The 15,740-nt window shown below is 45.9% G+C and overlaps 1 protein-coding gene across 1 annotated transcript in view; it reads right to left on the bottom strand.

Annotated features, from left to right (window-relative positions):
* The window catches only part of LOC134958626 (uncharacterized), an 83,051-nt gene that overhangs the window by 30,048 nt on the left and 37,263 nt on the right, over positions 1-15,740 (bottom strand). Inside the window, exons 14-20 of the mRNA XM_063941347.1 lie at positions 13,639-13,683; positions 12,861-12,902; positions 12,491-12,749; positions 9,934-10,088; positions 9,297-9,344; positions 1,554-1,839; positions 29-186 (exon numbers count right to left, since the gene is read on the bottom strand). Of these exons, the coding sequence (XP_063797417.1) occupies positions 29-186; positions 1,554-1,839; positions 9,297-9,344; positions 9,934-10,088; positions 12,491-12,749; positions 12,861-12,902; positions 13,639-13,683 (993 nt within the window). The remainder of the gene's footprint in view (positions 1-28; positions 187-1,553; positions 1,840-9,296; positions 9,345-9,933; positions 10,089-12,490; positions 12,750-12,860; positions 12,903-13,638; positions 13,684-15,740) is intronic.

Below are 15,740 nucleotides of genomic sequence, written 5' to 3' on the forward strand. Positions count from 1 at the left end.
CAGTAACACTGGTATCACCCCTACATACCTTCATGTTTCTCAAGAGGTTCAGCAAATACTTGGACTTCACAGAGCGTCAGGATCTGGTTTTCGTTGGGTATAGTTATGGTCACGTATCGTCCCTCCATTCCTTTGCAGTTAAAGGCCATTGTCTCCCCATAATTCATTCGGAATACAACTGCGCACCTGGATAATAGTACGGGCGCTGGATCATAACCTAAGCTTTCAGGGTTACCAGACATAAGACTCTTCCGGCACAATAATAATATGACAAAGACTTTCCAATCTGGGCTACTCAAAGTTCCAAGGTGAAACGTTCACATGTATCAGGGGTTATAACAAGGTACAGGAGGGAAACATTCCTCATAGGAAGAGAAGTATTAGACCACGAGGACACTTCCTGAGTCCGGGGAAATTCAAGTCAAAATGACTTCACAGAAAGGGTAGTGGACAAGTGGAATAGCCTCCCATCAGAGGTGGTAGATGCTAAGACAGTAAAGTAATTTAAACATGCATGGGATATACATAATGATGTCCTTACATAGAGCTAGGGATCGATTAGGGTTCAGGTTACTCTCAAAGGTTAAAAAAGGGGCAGACTAGATGGGCCAAGTGGTTCTTATCTGCCGTCACGTTCTAGGTTTCTATGAAAGCGAGTGGGATTTAAAGCTGAACAGATTGACATAGCGGAACATTACTTATTTTAAACATAATGGGGGGGGGGGGGGGGCGCTGAAAGATAGTATTGATGGAGAGGTGCACATTTTGGGGAACAATTTTTATATCTCAGTCGTGGTTAGGGGTGGGGGGGGGGGGCAGTGTTGGCGAACGCTCTGTGAGGAATGAGCACCCGCTTGTGAACTGGGGGTGCAACGTGCATCCTGGAGTATTCGCAGGAAGGATGGTGGGCTCAGCTGGAGAGATTAGTTTTGAAGGTTGGTAAGCTGGAAAAGTCTGATAGTGTGAGAGGGCACTCCAGGGGTTGGGAGAAGCAGAAGAGAAGTCCTGGAGATGGGCATGGGAGAAGGGAGTATTATCTTGTTACTCAGGGTGGGAGCTATTGGCAGATGGCCTTCACATCCAGCCCTGGCTATCGTTCATCCACACTAGTTGGGTTCAGTTTTCCGACTCATGCCCAGGAAAGTCAGAGCTTTTACCAACCCGGAAATGTCCGCTCTGTGCTTCTGCCAACGACTGGTTGTCTTTATTGTGTTCATTTCCCTGCACTGAGAGCCGCACACAGGGGTTAATTCAGAGTTGATCGTAGCAGCAAATTTGTTAGCAGCTGGGCAAAACCACGTGCACTGCAGGGGAGGCAGATGTAACATGTGCAGAGAGTTAGATTTGGGTGGGTTATATTGTTTCTGTGCAGGGTAAATACTGGCTGCTTTATTTTTACACTGCAATTTAGATTTCAGTTTGAACTCACCCCACCCAAATCTAACTCTCTCTGCACATGTTACATCCGCCCCACCTGCAGTGCAGCATGGTTTTGCTCAACTGCTAACAAATTTGCTGCTGCGATCAACTCTGAATTAGGCACACAAGCTTACCTGGGGTTACTGATTCCACCGTCCTCATCTGAGTCTCCGATACGAATCTCAGCGCCATTGATTCTCTCCCGGCAGCAGTCTCCCCGGTTCGTGATGGCAACGTACATCACCCTGAATCTGGATCTCAGGTCCAGTTTCCACCAGGGATTCGGCTGACTTCGCGTGTGTGTGCAGTCTCTCATCAAGTAATTGCTGGACAGAGAGCCATCAACGGCCCTTCTGGCGTTATCTTTCATTCCGTAATAGGAAGACTCGGACGCAATGCCTTGCGCAGCCACGTTTTTTACTAAACAGAAGAGAACAGAAAGCACATTATTAGTTTATTGCCTAGTAAACAGACTTGCCGGCCCAGTTTCCCCTGTATAATATCAATGTTACCACCACTCACTTGGAGGTGTACAGTAAAACAAGTGCTTTCATTGCTGTGTTTAGTTTGAGTTCAAAATGCATATAATATAACATATACAACCTCCCACACTACCCCTACTCTATAGGGGCTCTCCCTGGTAGACTCTCCCCTCAGTGCAGTAGCAGGGAACTACTGCTCCCAGCACCGGAGAACGTGCAACATCATAGCGTCACACAGAAGTGGCTGGAAGACAGCAGCAGGCAGGTGGCACCTCTCCAGGCTGCAGAGTGGGGTTTCAGATGTACCCAGCAAGTGTGTACACTTACAGCCAGCAATAGTGTTAGTTGTAACGGCTAAACTCATATCACCCGTTTTATGGGGGTAATTCTGAGTTGATCGCAGCAGGAATTTTGTTAGCAGTTGGGCAAAACCATGTTCACTGCAGGTGGGGCAGATATAACATGTGCAGAAAGAGTTAGATGTGGGTGGGTTATTTTGTTTCTGTGCAGGGTAAATACTGGCTGCTTTATTTTATTTTTAACTTCAATAGTTTTTATTGAGGGAAAAAACAATTTTTATGGGGTACAGAAAGAAAAAAGAAAAACGGGGTGAGTTATACAACATATTATAGAGATAGAGGGGGGGGGGGGGTACACGGGGAGGGGGGGTAGGGAGCATCCAGTACAGTTATAGGTACAGGTACTATGATAGCATGGTTATTGGACACAGATAATAGCTAGCAAAAGAGAAGAAGAGAGGGACCAGACTACATAACGTAGAAATATGAATATTGTTAGGAATCCTAAATCTTTGGTACTAGGAACTACAGAGGTGGATCTGTCATATTGCAACGAGAAACACAAGTTATAGCTCTATAGGCCAAGGCAGTTAGATAGGGAGAGAGGGGAGGAAGGAATGTAAATAGAGCCTGATGTCAACCTGGGTTGAGAAGAAAAGAACATATGTCCACATTATTACAGGAGAGAATCTCACTAAGCAGAGTTTCCAAATTGTTACACATTAACCGGGTGTTCGATTAGACTACCATGAGGCGGGCCACTTAAAGATGGGTTGTGGAAGTGCCTGGATCCGTCACCAGTGGTAACAAACTGTTGCCACAAGGACCATCATGTCCCGGGAGAGAGGGCTGTGTTGGAGGGAGGGATATATTCGGTTTCCATGAGAAAGTGGTGATTCGTTTTATAAATAACTTTTAGCAGAGAAGGGGGCGCAGGTTGTTTCCAGAGCTGAGCCAGGTTGGCGCAAGCAGCAATTAAGATGTGGCCTAAGACATATCTGCTAGAGGGGTAGACAGAGGGGGGGACAATATGTAATAAGGCTAGGGACGGGTCCGCGGTGAGATGAGAGGTTAGAACTTTATTGATCAAGTCAAACACTTCGGACCAGTATTTGGTAATTACTGGGCAGGACCAGAATATGTGGTCACCTACAGACCCGCATAGTCTCCAACACTTATTGCTACAGGAGGGCCAAAATCTGTGCAGTCGGTCGGGGGTCAAATATAATCTGTGGATTAGTTTTATATGCATTTCAGTGTCATTCAAGCATTGGGGCATGGAATAGGAAGCTAAAAAAGTAAGCTGCCATTCAGTCGGTGTCAATGATCTGCCTAAATCCAGTTCCCATTTTAATTGTGCGTTGGATTTAGAAGGGGAAATAGGAGTGATCAATAGTTTATACCAGAATGTGATATCACCTTTAGATTTACTTAAGGATAGACGAGAGAAAAGCAGATGTGTAGTAGTGTTTGTCGACGGTGGGGTAATAGATATCGATCTCCACCAGTGTGCAACTTGCAGATAGTGGAAGAGTTCAGAGGCGGGTAGGGAGAACTTTGATTGGAGAGTTGGGAAGGGTGATAGAAAAAGACAGTCGAGTAGATCGCTTAGACATAGTATACCTGTTTCAGAGGCGGAACTACCGGCAGTGCAAGCAGTCTATCAAAGGCCTTCTCGGCATCCAAGGATAGAAAGAGAAGACCTTGATCTTTAGAGAGTGAGTCAATCAAGTTAAAGACCCTACACGTATTGTCTGACACTTGTCTTCCTGGTACGAAGCCAATTTGGTCCGGGTGTATCAGCAATGGAAGAAATTGGTTGATACGTGTTGCAATCAATTTAGCATAAAGTTTGATGTCACAGTTAAGCAGTGCGATAGGGCGGTAGTTATGTACGTAGGCAGGATCTTTGCCAGGCTTGGGTGTAGTAACTATTCGTGCTTCCAATAGTTCTGATGGAAGAGTGCCGTGTTCCGAGAATGTATTGAAAAGGGCAGTCAAATAGGGGGAAAGAATATCGTGGAATGTGGAAGAAAAATCAGTAACAAACCCATCAGGGCCTGGGGCCTTGTTTCGCGGAGAGGATTTAATAGCTGTGGAGACTTCAGCCGTAGACCATGGGGCATTAAGTGTAGATAATTGCTCCTGGGTGAGAGTAGGAAAAGAAAGATTGTTAAGAAAGGAAGAAATAGAGAGAGAGGTAGGTTGCGAGGTTGAGGAGTCAGTTAGCAAATTATAGAGTTTGGCGTAGTATTGCGCAAATTGGTTTGTTATGTCTCTGGGGTTTAGGATCTTACGTTTGGAGGGAGAATAGATGGATTTAATCCTATTTCTGGCTTGTTGAACTCGCAATTTACGGGCCAACATTCTACCAGATTTGTTACACAGGAGATAGAACTTTTGCCTCAACTTATTCAATGCCGTTTGGGTACGGGCGAGAAGTAGTTTTTGGAGTTGGCTGCGGACATTGGAGATTTCTTTTTTAAGCGTTCTAGAGGGATTGGCTATGTTCTTTGATTCGAGGTCTATCAGTTCAGCTTCGAGTTTCGACTGTAATTGGAGGACTTGTTTTTTGAGAGTAGCACCCGCTTGGATAGCAGACCCCGGGTAACAGCCTTAAAGGCACACCAGTGGTTTATAGTGGAGGTGTCTATGGGAGAGTTAGTAGCTAGATAAGAGTTTATGGAGTCAAGAATAAATTTTTTGGACAAGGGATTATTTAGAAGATAGGGATAAAGATGCCATTGTTTAGGGGGGTTTCGGGTGTCATGGAGGTTCCATTTCCAAAGAACGGGGGCATGATCAGACCAAGTAATCGGCAGAATATCAACGTCCTTAGTTCTCTGGAGAGACCATTTGTCACATAAAATTAAATCTATTCTAGAATAGGAGTTGTGGACTAAGGAGTGGAATGTATATTCCCGTCCCGAGGGGTTATGAGTTCTCCAGACATCGTATAAATCAAATTCTGTGAGTAAATTGTGGAAGGCTAGAGAGGGGCCTGGTTGAGTGGATGAGATGGGGTGGGAGGGTTGATGTGATTTGTCCAATTTCGGGTCTAAGACTAAATTATAATCACCCAGAACCACCAGGGAGCCCTTAAGTGATTTACGTATTGTGAGAAACAGTTTACACAGAAATGGTATTTGGTTAGTGTTGGGGGCATATAAGCATACTAGTGTAGCAGGTTTGTCGTCTAATAGACCTGTAAGAATCAGGTAACGACCACTTTTGTCTGAGATTTGAGAGTGGAGGACAAAAGAGACATTTTTGCTAAAGAGCACGGCTACCCCATTACGTTTGAACGGGCCATTTGCATGATGTCCTACAGGGAAGTTACTGTTTTTAAAAAGGGGAGGGTTAGCAGAGGAGAAGTGGGTTTCTTGTAGTGCAACAACATCTGCTTTTTGTTGGTGGAAGAAAGAGAGGGCCAATCTACGTTTGTTAGGCGAGTTCAGTCCCTTAACATTGAGAGAGAGAAGGTTCAGCATTGGAAACACATACCGAGAATGAGAAAAAGAAATCTATTCTGAACATAGCTAATGGAAATGCACCAAAGAGTAGAGTACCACAGTAAATGCAGAAATAAAACAAGTCTGGAACTCCGAGGGGAAGGGGGCATATGGGGGATCGGTGAAAAGGGTCTAAACCGTGGATTGGGGGGGGAAACAAAAAAAGGTCAGGTATATTGGACCTGCATGACTACTGCAGGGAAGGGAAAAATATAGGAACTTGCAGTAGTACAGAAAGAGTTGGAGGCGGGCTGACGGAGCAGGCACCGCCACTCTAGTATATCAACAAGGAAATGGAAAAAAAATAAATGAATACAAACATGTAGAGTAAATCTCACGAAATAGCAGATGAGAGTATAGGGGGCGGTAACATATAGTCAACAGAGAACGTCACCACAACACAACCGTGCCCCTGTGTGAGAAAATAAACCTAGGCATCCGCTAACAGATATTATGAGATAACAGTTATAGAACAACAAGTGAAAGAGCAAACCCGTAACCTACAGACCTAGATAAAAGTCAAAAAGTTAGGTAGACAACATTATCAAAAAAGCCTTCCCCTCTCAGTAGAAGGGAAGAGGTCCATAACTTCTGAGAACCAAATGAAAATTTGAAAGGACCCTGTATGGCAGTCCAATAGCTCAGGTGTTTGATCATTCCTGACGGATAGCCGTAGCACGGGACGGTACAGGCGGCTTTTGAACAGTGATGTCCCAATCTGACAACAATTTAACTCCGGCATCCAGGGAGGAGATGACATAGGTTGAGTCCTCATAGGTGATTATTAATTTAACTGGGAATCCCCAGCGGTACTGGATATCATGGGACCTAAGAGCGAGAGTAATAGGCGCAAAGGCACGCCTCTTTGCAATGGTGGCAGCGGAAAAGTCCTGGAATATTTGAAGACCTCCTAGGGTGTCTGAATTCTTGGCTTCCCTAGCGGCTCTCATGATGCGCTCCTTAACAGTAAAGAAATGTATACGGAGGAGAGTGTCTTTAGGAAGGTCTGAGGAAACGGTGCGTGGTCTAGGGAGGCGGTGGATACGGTCAATTAGGAGCTCTGCGGAATCTGCAGCGGGTAGGAGTTTCTTGAATAAAGCAGTGGCATAGGACTCTAATTCAGAATTGGTAACCGAGTCAGGGATGCCTCTGATCTTGATGTTATTGCGTCTCGATCTGTCCTCCATATCCGCTAGCTTAGACTTAAACTGGTCCAGATCTTGTTGTTGGCGATATTGGGAAGAGATTAATTCATTATGAGAGGCGACCAGTTCTTCCACATTGCGTTCCAAGTGATCAGTCCTGTCACCTATTGCCACCAACTCGGTCTTGACCTCGCGGACAGCAGAGGTTAGATCTTTAGAAAGTTCTGACTTGAAAGCAGAGAGGATTTGACAGAGGGATCTCACGGTCAGGGGTGCATCAGATTCACAATCAATACCTGGGACTGTAAGCGAGGAGGAGAGAACACTCGACACAACAGGATCCGGCATAATGGGTGGAGAGGAAACGCTTTGTAAAGGGGAAATCTGGAGGGGTTTCTGGGGGGGGAGGAGATTTTGGGAGGCGTTGGGTCTTTGTTCTTTTTAGGAGGCATTTCTCGTCGTCAGGTTTGTATCCAGATAGGAAATAAGAGGTGCACCTAGAGGACCGGGTCCAATCAGAGATTATGTGAAACAGGGTTGCTCGATCACTTTGGCAAGAAGTACAGGTCGGTTAGGCAAACATGAGTGACGGTGGGAGGAGTGAGGAGCACTCACATTATGGTGATTGCACAGTTATGAGGCTGCAGGCCCGTAGTGTTGATAGCTTTAAATTATGGTCGGGGGCGTAGGCAGAATTAAACCAGCACACACAGCTACACCGCAACAGGGGCGCGGATGTAATCTCCAGGTATAGCAGGCTAACGCCGATCAGTGCCCTCCTTCTTCTGGGCCGCAGCTAAATCCGCGGTAGTGCAAGCTGTGTGAGCAGCCACCTTTCTTCGCAATGTCGCCCAGTGGGTGACAGTTGATGCGCGGCTTCCAGGTCTCAGGGGAGCCGTATGGCGAACAGGTCGCAGGGTGTATCACCGGCTGCGCAGGGTCACAAGAGGGCAGTTACACAAGTACACTGGAGGGGTGAGTGGGAGATACGTGGTGGTGCCGAGGATGGTGGGCTGTGTGGGAGGTTGTGAGTCAGACAGATCGCGGGACGTAGTCCCGACCATGCAGGGCCCTAGGAGGGTAAGCACCCAAGCACACTGGGGGGAGGAGGCGAGTGAGGGTAGAGTGGATCACAGGTTGAACGGCAGAGTCAGTTATACAGCAGTTCCACTTACACTCTGTCTGTCTGGCTGCTTTATTTTTACACTGTAATTTAGATTGCAGATTGAACACACCACACCCAAATCTAACTCTCTCTGCACATGTTACATCTGCCTCCCCTGCAGTGCACATGGTTTTGCCCAACTGCTAACAAAATTCCTGCTGCGATCAACTTGGAATTACCCCCTATAAACAGTCTCTATAATGCGCTGTAACCTGGCCCATTGCTGGGGCATGCATCCCTGCTCCCACTACGTATGGCAGAGATGGGACAGACCAGGAGAGGAGAGCGCTGCAGTGCCGGCACAAGGTGGGGGAAGACCCAGTATATGTCCGAAACGACTGGTATAATAATATAATGACGTGTTATATACACTGCGGAGAGAGGGGTCTGTGCAGTGTTATTATTAAATACAAAAGTTAAGTTAACCTTACAAAATATTAATAAATTAGTTACCAGCCTGTCAAATAGACGGAACAACATAACAGCAATGTAAGCGCCCAAACAGAGCAACACACTTGAATTGCTCCATCTGACGCCCTCTAGTGGCCGCCGGCGGGAAAAACATTTGTACCCCCCCCCCTTAGAGGTGAGGAGCAGCGTTAACCTTTTATTATATAGGATAGAAAAACTATTACAAGATAAAAGTCTAAACATATTTTATTTCCCCTTTTATAAACTAACTGGGAAATATTATTACCCGACCACAGTCCAAATGGGAATGCCAGTTACGCAATGTGAATAAGCGCTTGCATCTTTATGTAGTGTGTACAGACACACCGCCAATGAGATAAGTACTGTAACCTGGAGGGCAGATATGCAGTCAGCCAATCAGAAGGGGTAGGTCGCGCTGCCGGTACAGCAGCCATTATAACTAGGTATCATTGCACCAGCCCCCTGCATGTCTGCGCATACATTTACATCTGTGTTGCAGTTGCGTGAAAACACCGGTAATGTTTATATATTCTACATTTGTCTCCCACCCTTGCATGCCCCTGTTTTGTCTCTCCTGACATAAAGAGTCTACCAATGACAATAAATGTATTTGCAGGCAGAATAAAAATCTATACGCATTACGGAAACACGTATCTGCAAAAACCTCTACACGAGCCCCTTAGTGTCTGCAGTTATTCCAGCCTCAGGTTCTGGCTGCTGCGTCCTCTGTGTATTCCTACGTGAGACGCATTCCACCCACTTGAATTATAGATATGCTAGCTGGACCACAGGTCTGTAAGGTATAAAGAAATCGAAACGCGCCTGATGCGGATGACTTTTACCTCCATGGTGTGTCTTATGGAGCTCAACGTCTTCATTCAAGTCCTCACCTAAATGTAAAAAAATAAAACAGAATCTGTATTTATTTCCGCAAAATGAGAACATGCCTCGCACGCCCACCCAGCACAAAGCTATTGTGTTTGCTGTGACGCGTTTTGCCACTCCCAGATTAGATCAGACTGCGTGGGGATGGTCACATTAAGAAGAGGGGAGCTGAAAATGATGACTCCTCCCCAACCCGCGAACCCCTTCCTTTCCCAGATCTATAAAGTGTAGGGGCCCTTCCCGGTCACTGTGGTGGTGATAGGACCTAGGGTACTGAATTGAGCCCAAAAAAGCTGATTAGTACCACCTGACCTAAGACGTCTTATCCCTTCGAGGGTCTTTGTGTGATAAGATAATAGGACAGCTGTCCAGTAAATCTTCCCAAGAGCTAAATAGGGCCCCCAATATTAGATAATGTGACCGTATTTGTCCACAGTACGCAGAGCATTGTAAACTGTGGAGTCAGCCTTTCACTGAAGGTTTGTTTCATAATATTGGGCCAATGGAATCAGCTGATGCTGAATAGGGTTCTGTGCCTGTTCCTAATTTATAATTGATCCATTTTCCTTTTCCATAAATAAATCTGTCTCTTACTCGGTGTGTCCACGGAAAGCGCGAACACTTGGACTTCGCAGAGGCTGAGAGACTTCTCCTTGTCTGGGATAACAATGGTCACAAATCGCCCCCTCATTCCTTCACAGTTAAACAAGAAGGTTTCTCCCGGTCCGATGGAGGATACGGTGCCGCATCTATGGAATACAGAGACGTGAGGAGCGTCAGGAGCCATTGCTGGCCACAACTGTACAGGATATACTGTTTTCTTATTCACAATGACCTGGATACAGGACACATAGACACAATCAGGTGTTCCATATACTGGGGTCCTGGAGCATTGCTATACATTAGCCAAGGCATACACGGCCGAGGAGGATCCTGACTACGGGCTGTGCGGGCACTGAACCCTTGTGTGCCACTACTATTACATTCCCCTGCTGGGGGGACCCCTTGACAAGACTGCCTCCCATGCCGATGCTGACGGCGTTACGCTCCCTGACACCAGCCTCTCCACGTACTGCAGGATAAAGCTCAAGCCTCAACTGTCCTGTGCTCCTAGCCCTGTGGGATATATGTCAGCTCTATTGAGGTAACCTGCTGCACTGCTGAAAAGCCATTGCAAGGGGACACCACGCAACATCCTGGGATAGGATCAAGGTACTTTCTCCCCCCTTACTGCTTAGGGGTCCTGCCACTACTTCTGACGGCCGGAGGCCTTATACGTCTGTGGGTGCTACCTTTGCCTTTGTCTTTTACAACATATATCAACGATAGGCTCATTGTCGTCACTTCCTGCGGTTCCGCGTTGTCACGCGGCAATGAAATGTGGATGCCTTCGACATATTGTTCCTTCACGTCTTAACTGCACGGGACTTTTACCATGTCTCCTTGCCTCATGAAGATGTAACTCCTAGATTGTCCTTTTCACTGCTGTGACCCTCATCAATCTACTCTCTGCGCCGACTACTACTGCCTATGGCGTATTTCCATCTTTTGTAACCTCACATGGAAAAATTCCTGGTGTCCACACCTATATCCTCCCTCTGGCCCTACATCGGGCGTTCATGAAGATACTTTCCACAGAAATTCATCCGACTCTGACTGCTCCACAACTCGTTCTCGTTCCCAACGGAAACGTACCAACACTGCAGCTACTAAACAGCCTAAAATGAAACCCACAGATATTGCAGCGGTATTGGGGCCTCTCCTAGATAAAAGATTGGTGGGCATCAAGGAGACCATTGACTCCACCCTGACCCAACTGACCCAACACAATGGCCGTCTAGATGATGTTGAGCAGAGGGTCCCGACGCTTGGAGATGACCTACAGTCTGCACAGACCACTATAGAGGCCCAAACTAAAGAAATCAAAAGCCATGGCATACACAAGGGCTCTATTTACTAAGCCTTGGAGGGAGATAAAGTGGATGGAGACAAAGTGGACGTAGACAAAGTACCAGCCAATCACTGTCTAAGTGCCATGTCACACGCTGGGTTTGAAAAAATGACAGTGCGGAGCTGATTGACTGGTACTTTATCTCCATCCAAGGCTTAGTAAATAGACCCCTAAGTCTTGGATGGAGATAATGTATCAGCCAATCAGCTCCTACCTACCATGTTACAGGCTGTGTTTGAAAAAATGGCAGTTAGGAGCTGGTTGGCTGATACTTTGGGGTCTATTTACTAAGCGTTGTAGAGATATAATGCGGAGAGAGTTAAAGTACCAGCCAATCAGCTCCTGGTGGTCATCTTTCAAACACAGCCTGTAACATGGCAGTTAGGAGCTGATTGGCTGGTAGTTTCTCTCTCTCCAAGGCTTAGTAGATAGACCTCATTGGTAGTGATCAATGAGTCTCCCAATCCGACTATATGATACGGTAGTCACATGTGAAGCAGCCATATCAATTCTTAACTTAAAGTATTTAGGGTCATATTGAATAAAATGATATTGAATTTTGTGGCAAATCCTCTGAAAAAAAAATCTGTTTGAGGGATTCCTGCAAAATCGAAGCCTCTCTAGTATGTAACAAGGAGGGACCCACTTCCGGGCCGCAATAACATACCAGCATAGTTTTGGATTGCAGGAGGACACCCACCCAAGCAAGGAGAGAACATACAAGCTCCACACAGTTAGATCCATCGTGGGAATCGAACCCATGACCCCAGTGCTGTAAGGCAGCAACACTAACCATTACACCAACCACACTTGTTTATCGAACAACTAAATATGCCGGTGTGTAGCTCCTGACTGTGCACGTTTCACACAAGTGAAATTTCTCAGCCGACCCTAACCTAATAACATCCCGCACACTCACTTATGCAGCCGTTTCAGGGACTGCTCTTCCAGATTGGGTTTGCATGCCGCAACAGTAGAACAGTAGAACTCTTATCACACGGGAACCTTTCCTGACTTCTCTCTGGTATAAACCCTTTTATTTTCAGCTTTCACATGTTTTCTCACTCAAAATATTGTCAGATACAGGGGGAGATGTACTAAGCCTTGAAAAGTGACCAACCAACCAGCTCCTGTCATTTTTCAATGCCAGCCTGTAACATCTCCCCCATATACAGCTTTCTGGATATAAGTGACTCATACATTGGGTTTTTCTTCCATCCGCTAGCAGAACTTCCCACGTGAATCTCGGCTCCATCAAGGTCTTCTGCAGTTTTATCACCTCTATTGGTCACAGCGATGGAAAACACCTTGTGGTCTGACTTCAGGTCTAAGGTCCACCATGGGTTGTGCTCCACATCAGTCTCGGAACACGTGGACAAAGCCCCATCAGACGCTCTGCTGCACGCACTTCCATTGGTGCTGGACTGAGTGGTGGTCCCGGTCGGGGCTACATTAGGTGCTGAGGAACACACATAATGTCATTTATTATCTGGGATATGGAACTTCAGAGAAAGTAATAAGGATGTAGGTGGGGGAGGGGGGGAAGGGGGGGGGGGGGGGGGGTCATTACCAGCATTGGAATGCTTCAGGATATTTCTCAGCTCAGCTGCATCTGTGAAATTCAAAAGACAGTAGGGACATGAAGTAAAGGTAGTCACCGTTGTCTCGCAGAAGAGACGTTGAGACCACAAAGAGCAGTAATGCTGCCTGTTTATGTTATGTTTACATAGGCAGACACATGGGGGTTTCCGGGGTTGCCCAGAAACCCCTCTCCTCTTGGCCAGTGGGTCAAATGATGAAGATAGCAATAGTATATAATACTATTACTAGAGCTGCTGCCGCAATATGCAGTTTAAGGGACAGAGCGGATGTGTGTGTGTGTGTGTGTGTGTGTGTGTATCTGAGCAATGGACCAGAGAGCAGCTGCCAGGAAGAAGAGACAGGAGCCTTACCATGAGGTGGGAGAATGTCTGCTTAGAAAGTACAATACTGGTTCTATTATGTTTGTATATTTATTTATTATTGGATGTTGAACCTTTTCCTGACCAGTTATTTTATTTATATTAGTTAATTATGTGTGATACAGTCTGTACTATAGACCATCTACAGTGTTAAATATTAATATTGTTTTCCATACAGTATCTAGTGTATAAAAAGCCCAATGTGTACATTAATGTCCAGGGTCGTTATTAGGTTCTTCTACAGCTCTCCTAGACTCCCGCACTTGCTCCAATGTTCCGCAGAGGGGGAGATTGTGGATTGCAATTTGGAAACCCCTCTCTAGAAAGCCTACGTTTGCCCCTGATTTAGAGTTTATTCTTTATTTTTCAAGATAAAACGAGACTTACGCTCATGTTCTCTGCTCTCATCAGAGTCGGGCTTAATAGGGATGACTGGAAAGAAAAGGAAATGCAGATGTTTATCATTACAATAAAAACATAATAAACACTGTATGAAGACGAGGTTTCACTTATTTCATTTTATTACTCTTATTTCATTAAAATCCCATTTAAATAATTAAATCCACATAAAAAGTTCAGGGGAGATGTATCAATGTTTGGAGAGAGATAAAGTACCAACCAATCAGCTCCTAGCTGTAATGTTACAGGCTGTGCTAGATAAATCACCGGAGCTATTTTTTTATACATTATCTCTCTCCAAGCTTTAATACACCACCCTCCACCGCTCCTGCCCTTCCAGTGTTGAGGACTATTACATTTGTAAAATACGGATGGGATAATAAACACCCTAAACTACACTGCTCAAATAAATAAAGGGAACACTAAAATAACACATCCTAGATCTGAATGAATGAAATATTCTTATTAAATACTTTGTTCTTTACATAGTTGAATGTGCTGACAACAAAATCACACAAAAATTATCAATGGAAATAAAAATTATTAACCCATGGAGGTCTGGATTTGGAGTCACCCTCAAAATTAAAGTGGAAAAACACGCTACAGGCTGATCCAACTTTGATGTAATGTCTTTAAAACAAGTTAAAATGAGGCTCAGTAGTGTCTGTGGCCTCCTCGTGCCTGTATGACCTCCCTACAACGCCTGGGCATGCTCATGATGAGGTGGCGGATGGTCTCCTGAGGGATCTCCTCCCAGACCTGGACTACAGCATCCGCCAACTCCTGGACAGTCTGTGGTGCAACATGGCATTGGTGGATGGAGCGAGACATGATGTCCTAGATGTGCTCAATTGGATTCAGGTCTGGGGAACGGGCGGGCCAGTCCATAGCATCAATGCCTTCGTCTTGCAGGAACTGCTGACACACTCCAGCCACATGAGGTCTAGCATTGTCTTGCATTAGGAGGAACACAGGGCCAACCGCACCAGCATATGGTCTCACAAGGGGTCTGAGGATCTCATCTCGGTACCTAATGGCAGTCAGGCTACCTCTGGCGAGCACATGGAGGGCTGTGCGGCACCCCAAAGAAATGCCACTCCACACCATTACTGACCCACTGCCAAACCGGTCATGCTGGAGGATGTTGCAGGCAGCAGAACGTTCTCCTTGGCATCTCCAGACTCTGTCACATCTGTCACATGTGCTCAGTGAGAACCTGCTTTCATCTGTGAAGAGCACAGGGCGCCAGTGGTGAATTTGCCAATCTTGGTCTTCTCTGGCAAATGCCAAACGTTCTGCACGGTGTTGGGCTGTAAGCACAACCCCCACCTGTGGGCGTCAGGCCCTGATACCACCCTCATGGAGTCTGTTTCTGTCTGATCGTTTGAGTAGACACATGCACATTTGTAGCTTGCTGGAGGTCATTTTGCAGGGCTCTGGCAGTGCTCCTCCTGTTCCTCCTTGCACAAAGGCGGAGGAAGCGGTCCTGCTGCTGGGTTGTTGCCCTCCTACGGCCTCCTCCACATCTCCTGATGTACTGGTCTGTCTCCTGGTAGCGCCTCCATGCTCTGGACACTACGCTGACAGACACAGCAAACCTTCTTGCCACAGCTCGCATTGATGTGCCATGCTGGATGAGCTGCACTACCTGAGCCACTTGTGTGGGTTGTAGGGAGGTCATACAGGCACGTGGAGGCCACAGACACTACTGAGCCTCATTTTGACTTGTTTTAAGGACATTACATCAAAGTTGGATCATCCTGTAGTGTGTTTTTCCACTTTAATTTTGAGGGTGACTCCAAATCCAGACCTCCATGGGTTAATTAATTTGATTTCCATTGATAATTTTTGTGTGATTTTGTTGTCAGCACATTCAACTATGTAAAGAACAAAGTATTTAATAAGAATATTTCATTCATTCAGATCTAGGATGTGTTATTTTAGTGTTCCCTTTATTTTTTTGAGCAGTATATTTTGCACATTTGTTGCCGAGACTAATTCACAACCTAAAAGTTCATAAAGTGCACGAAGGATCACTAGTCCTTTCATAGACAGGGTCTCCTTATTAGATCAACCATGAAATGTTCTCC

The sequence above is a fragment of the Pseudophryne corroboree genome, chromosome 9, assembly GCF_028390025.1.
Source record: "Pseudophryne corroboree isolate aPseCor3 chromosome 9, aPseCor3.hap2, whole genome shotgun sequence".
Taxonomy (NCBI): Eukaryota; Metazoa; Chordata; class Amphibia; order Anura; family Myobatrachidae; genus Pseudophryne; species Pseudophryne corroboree.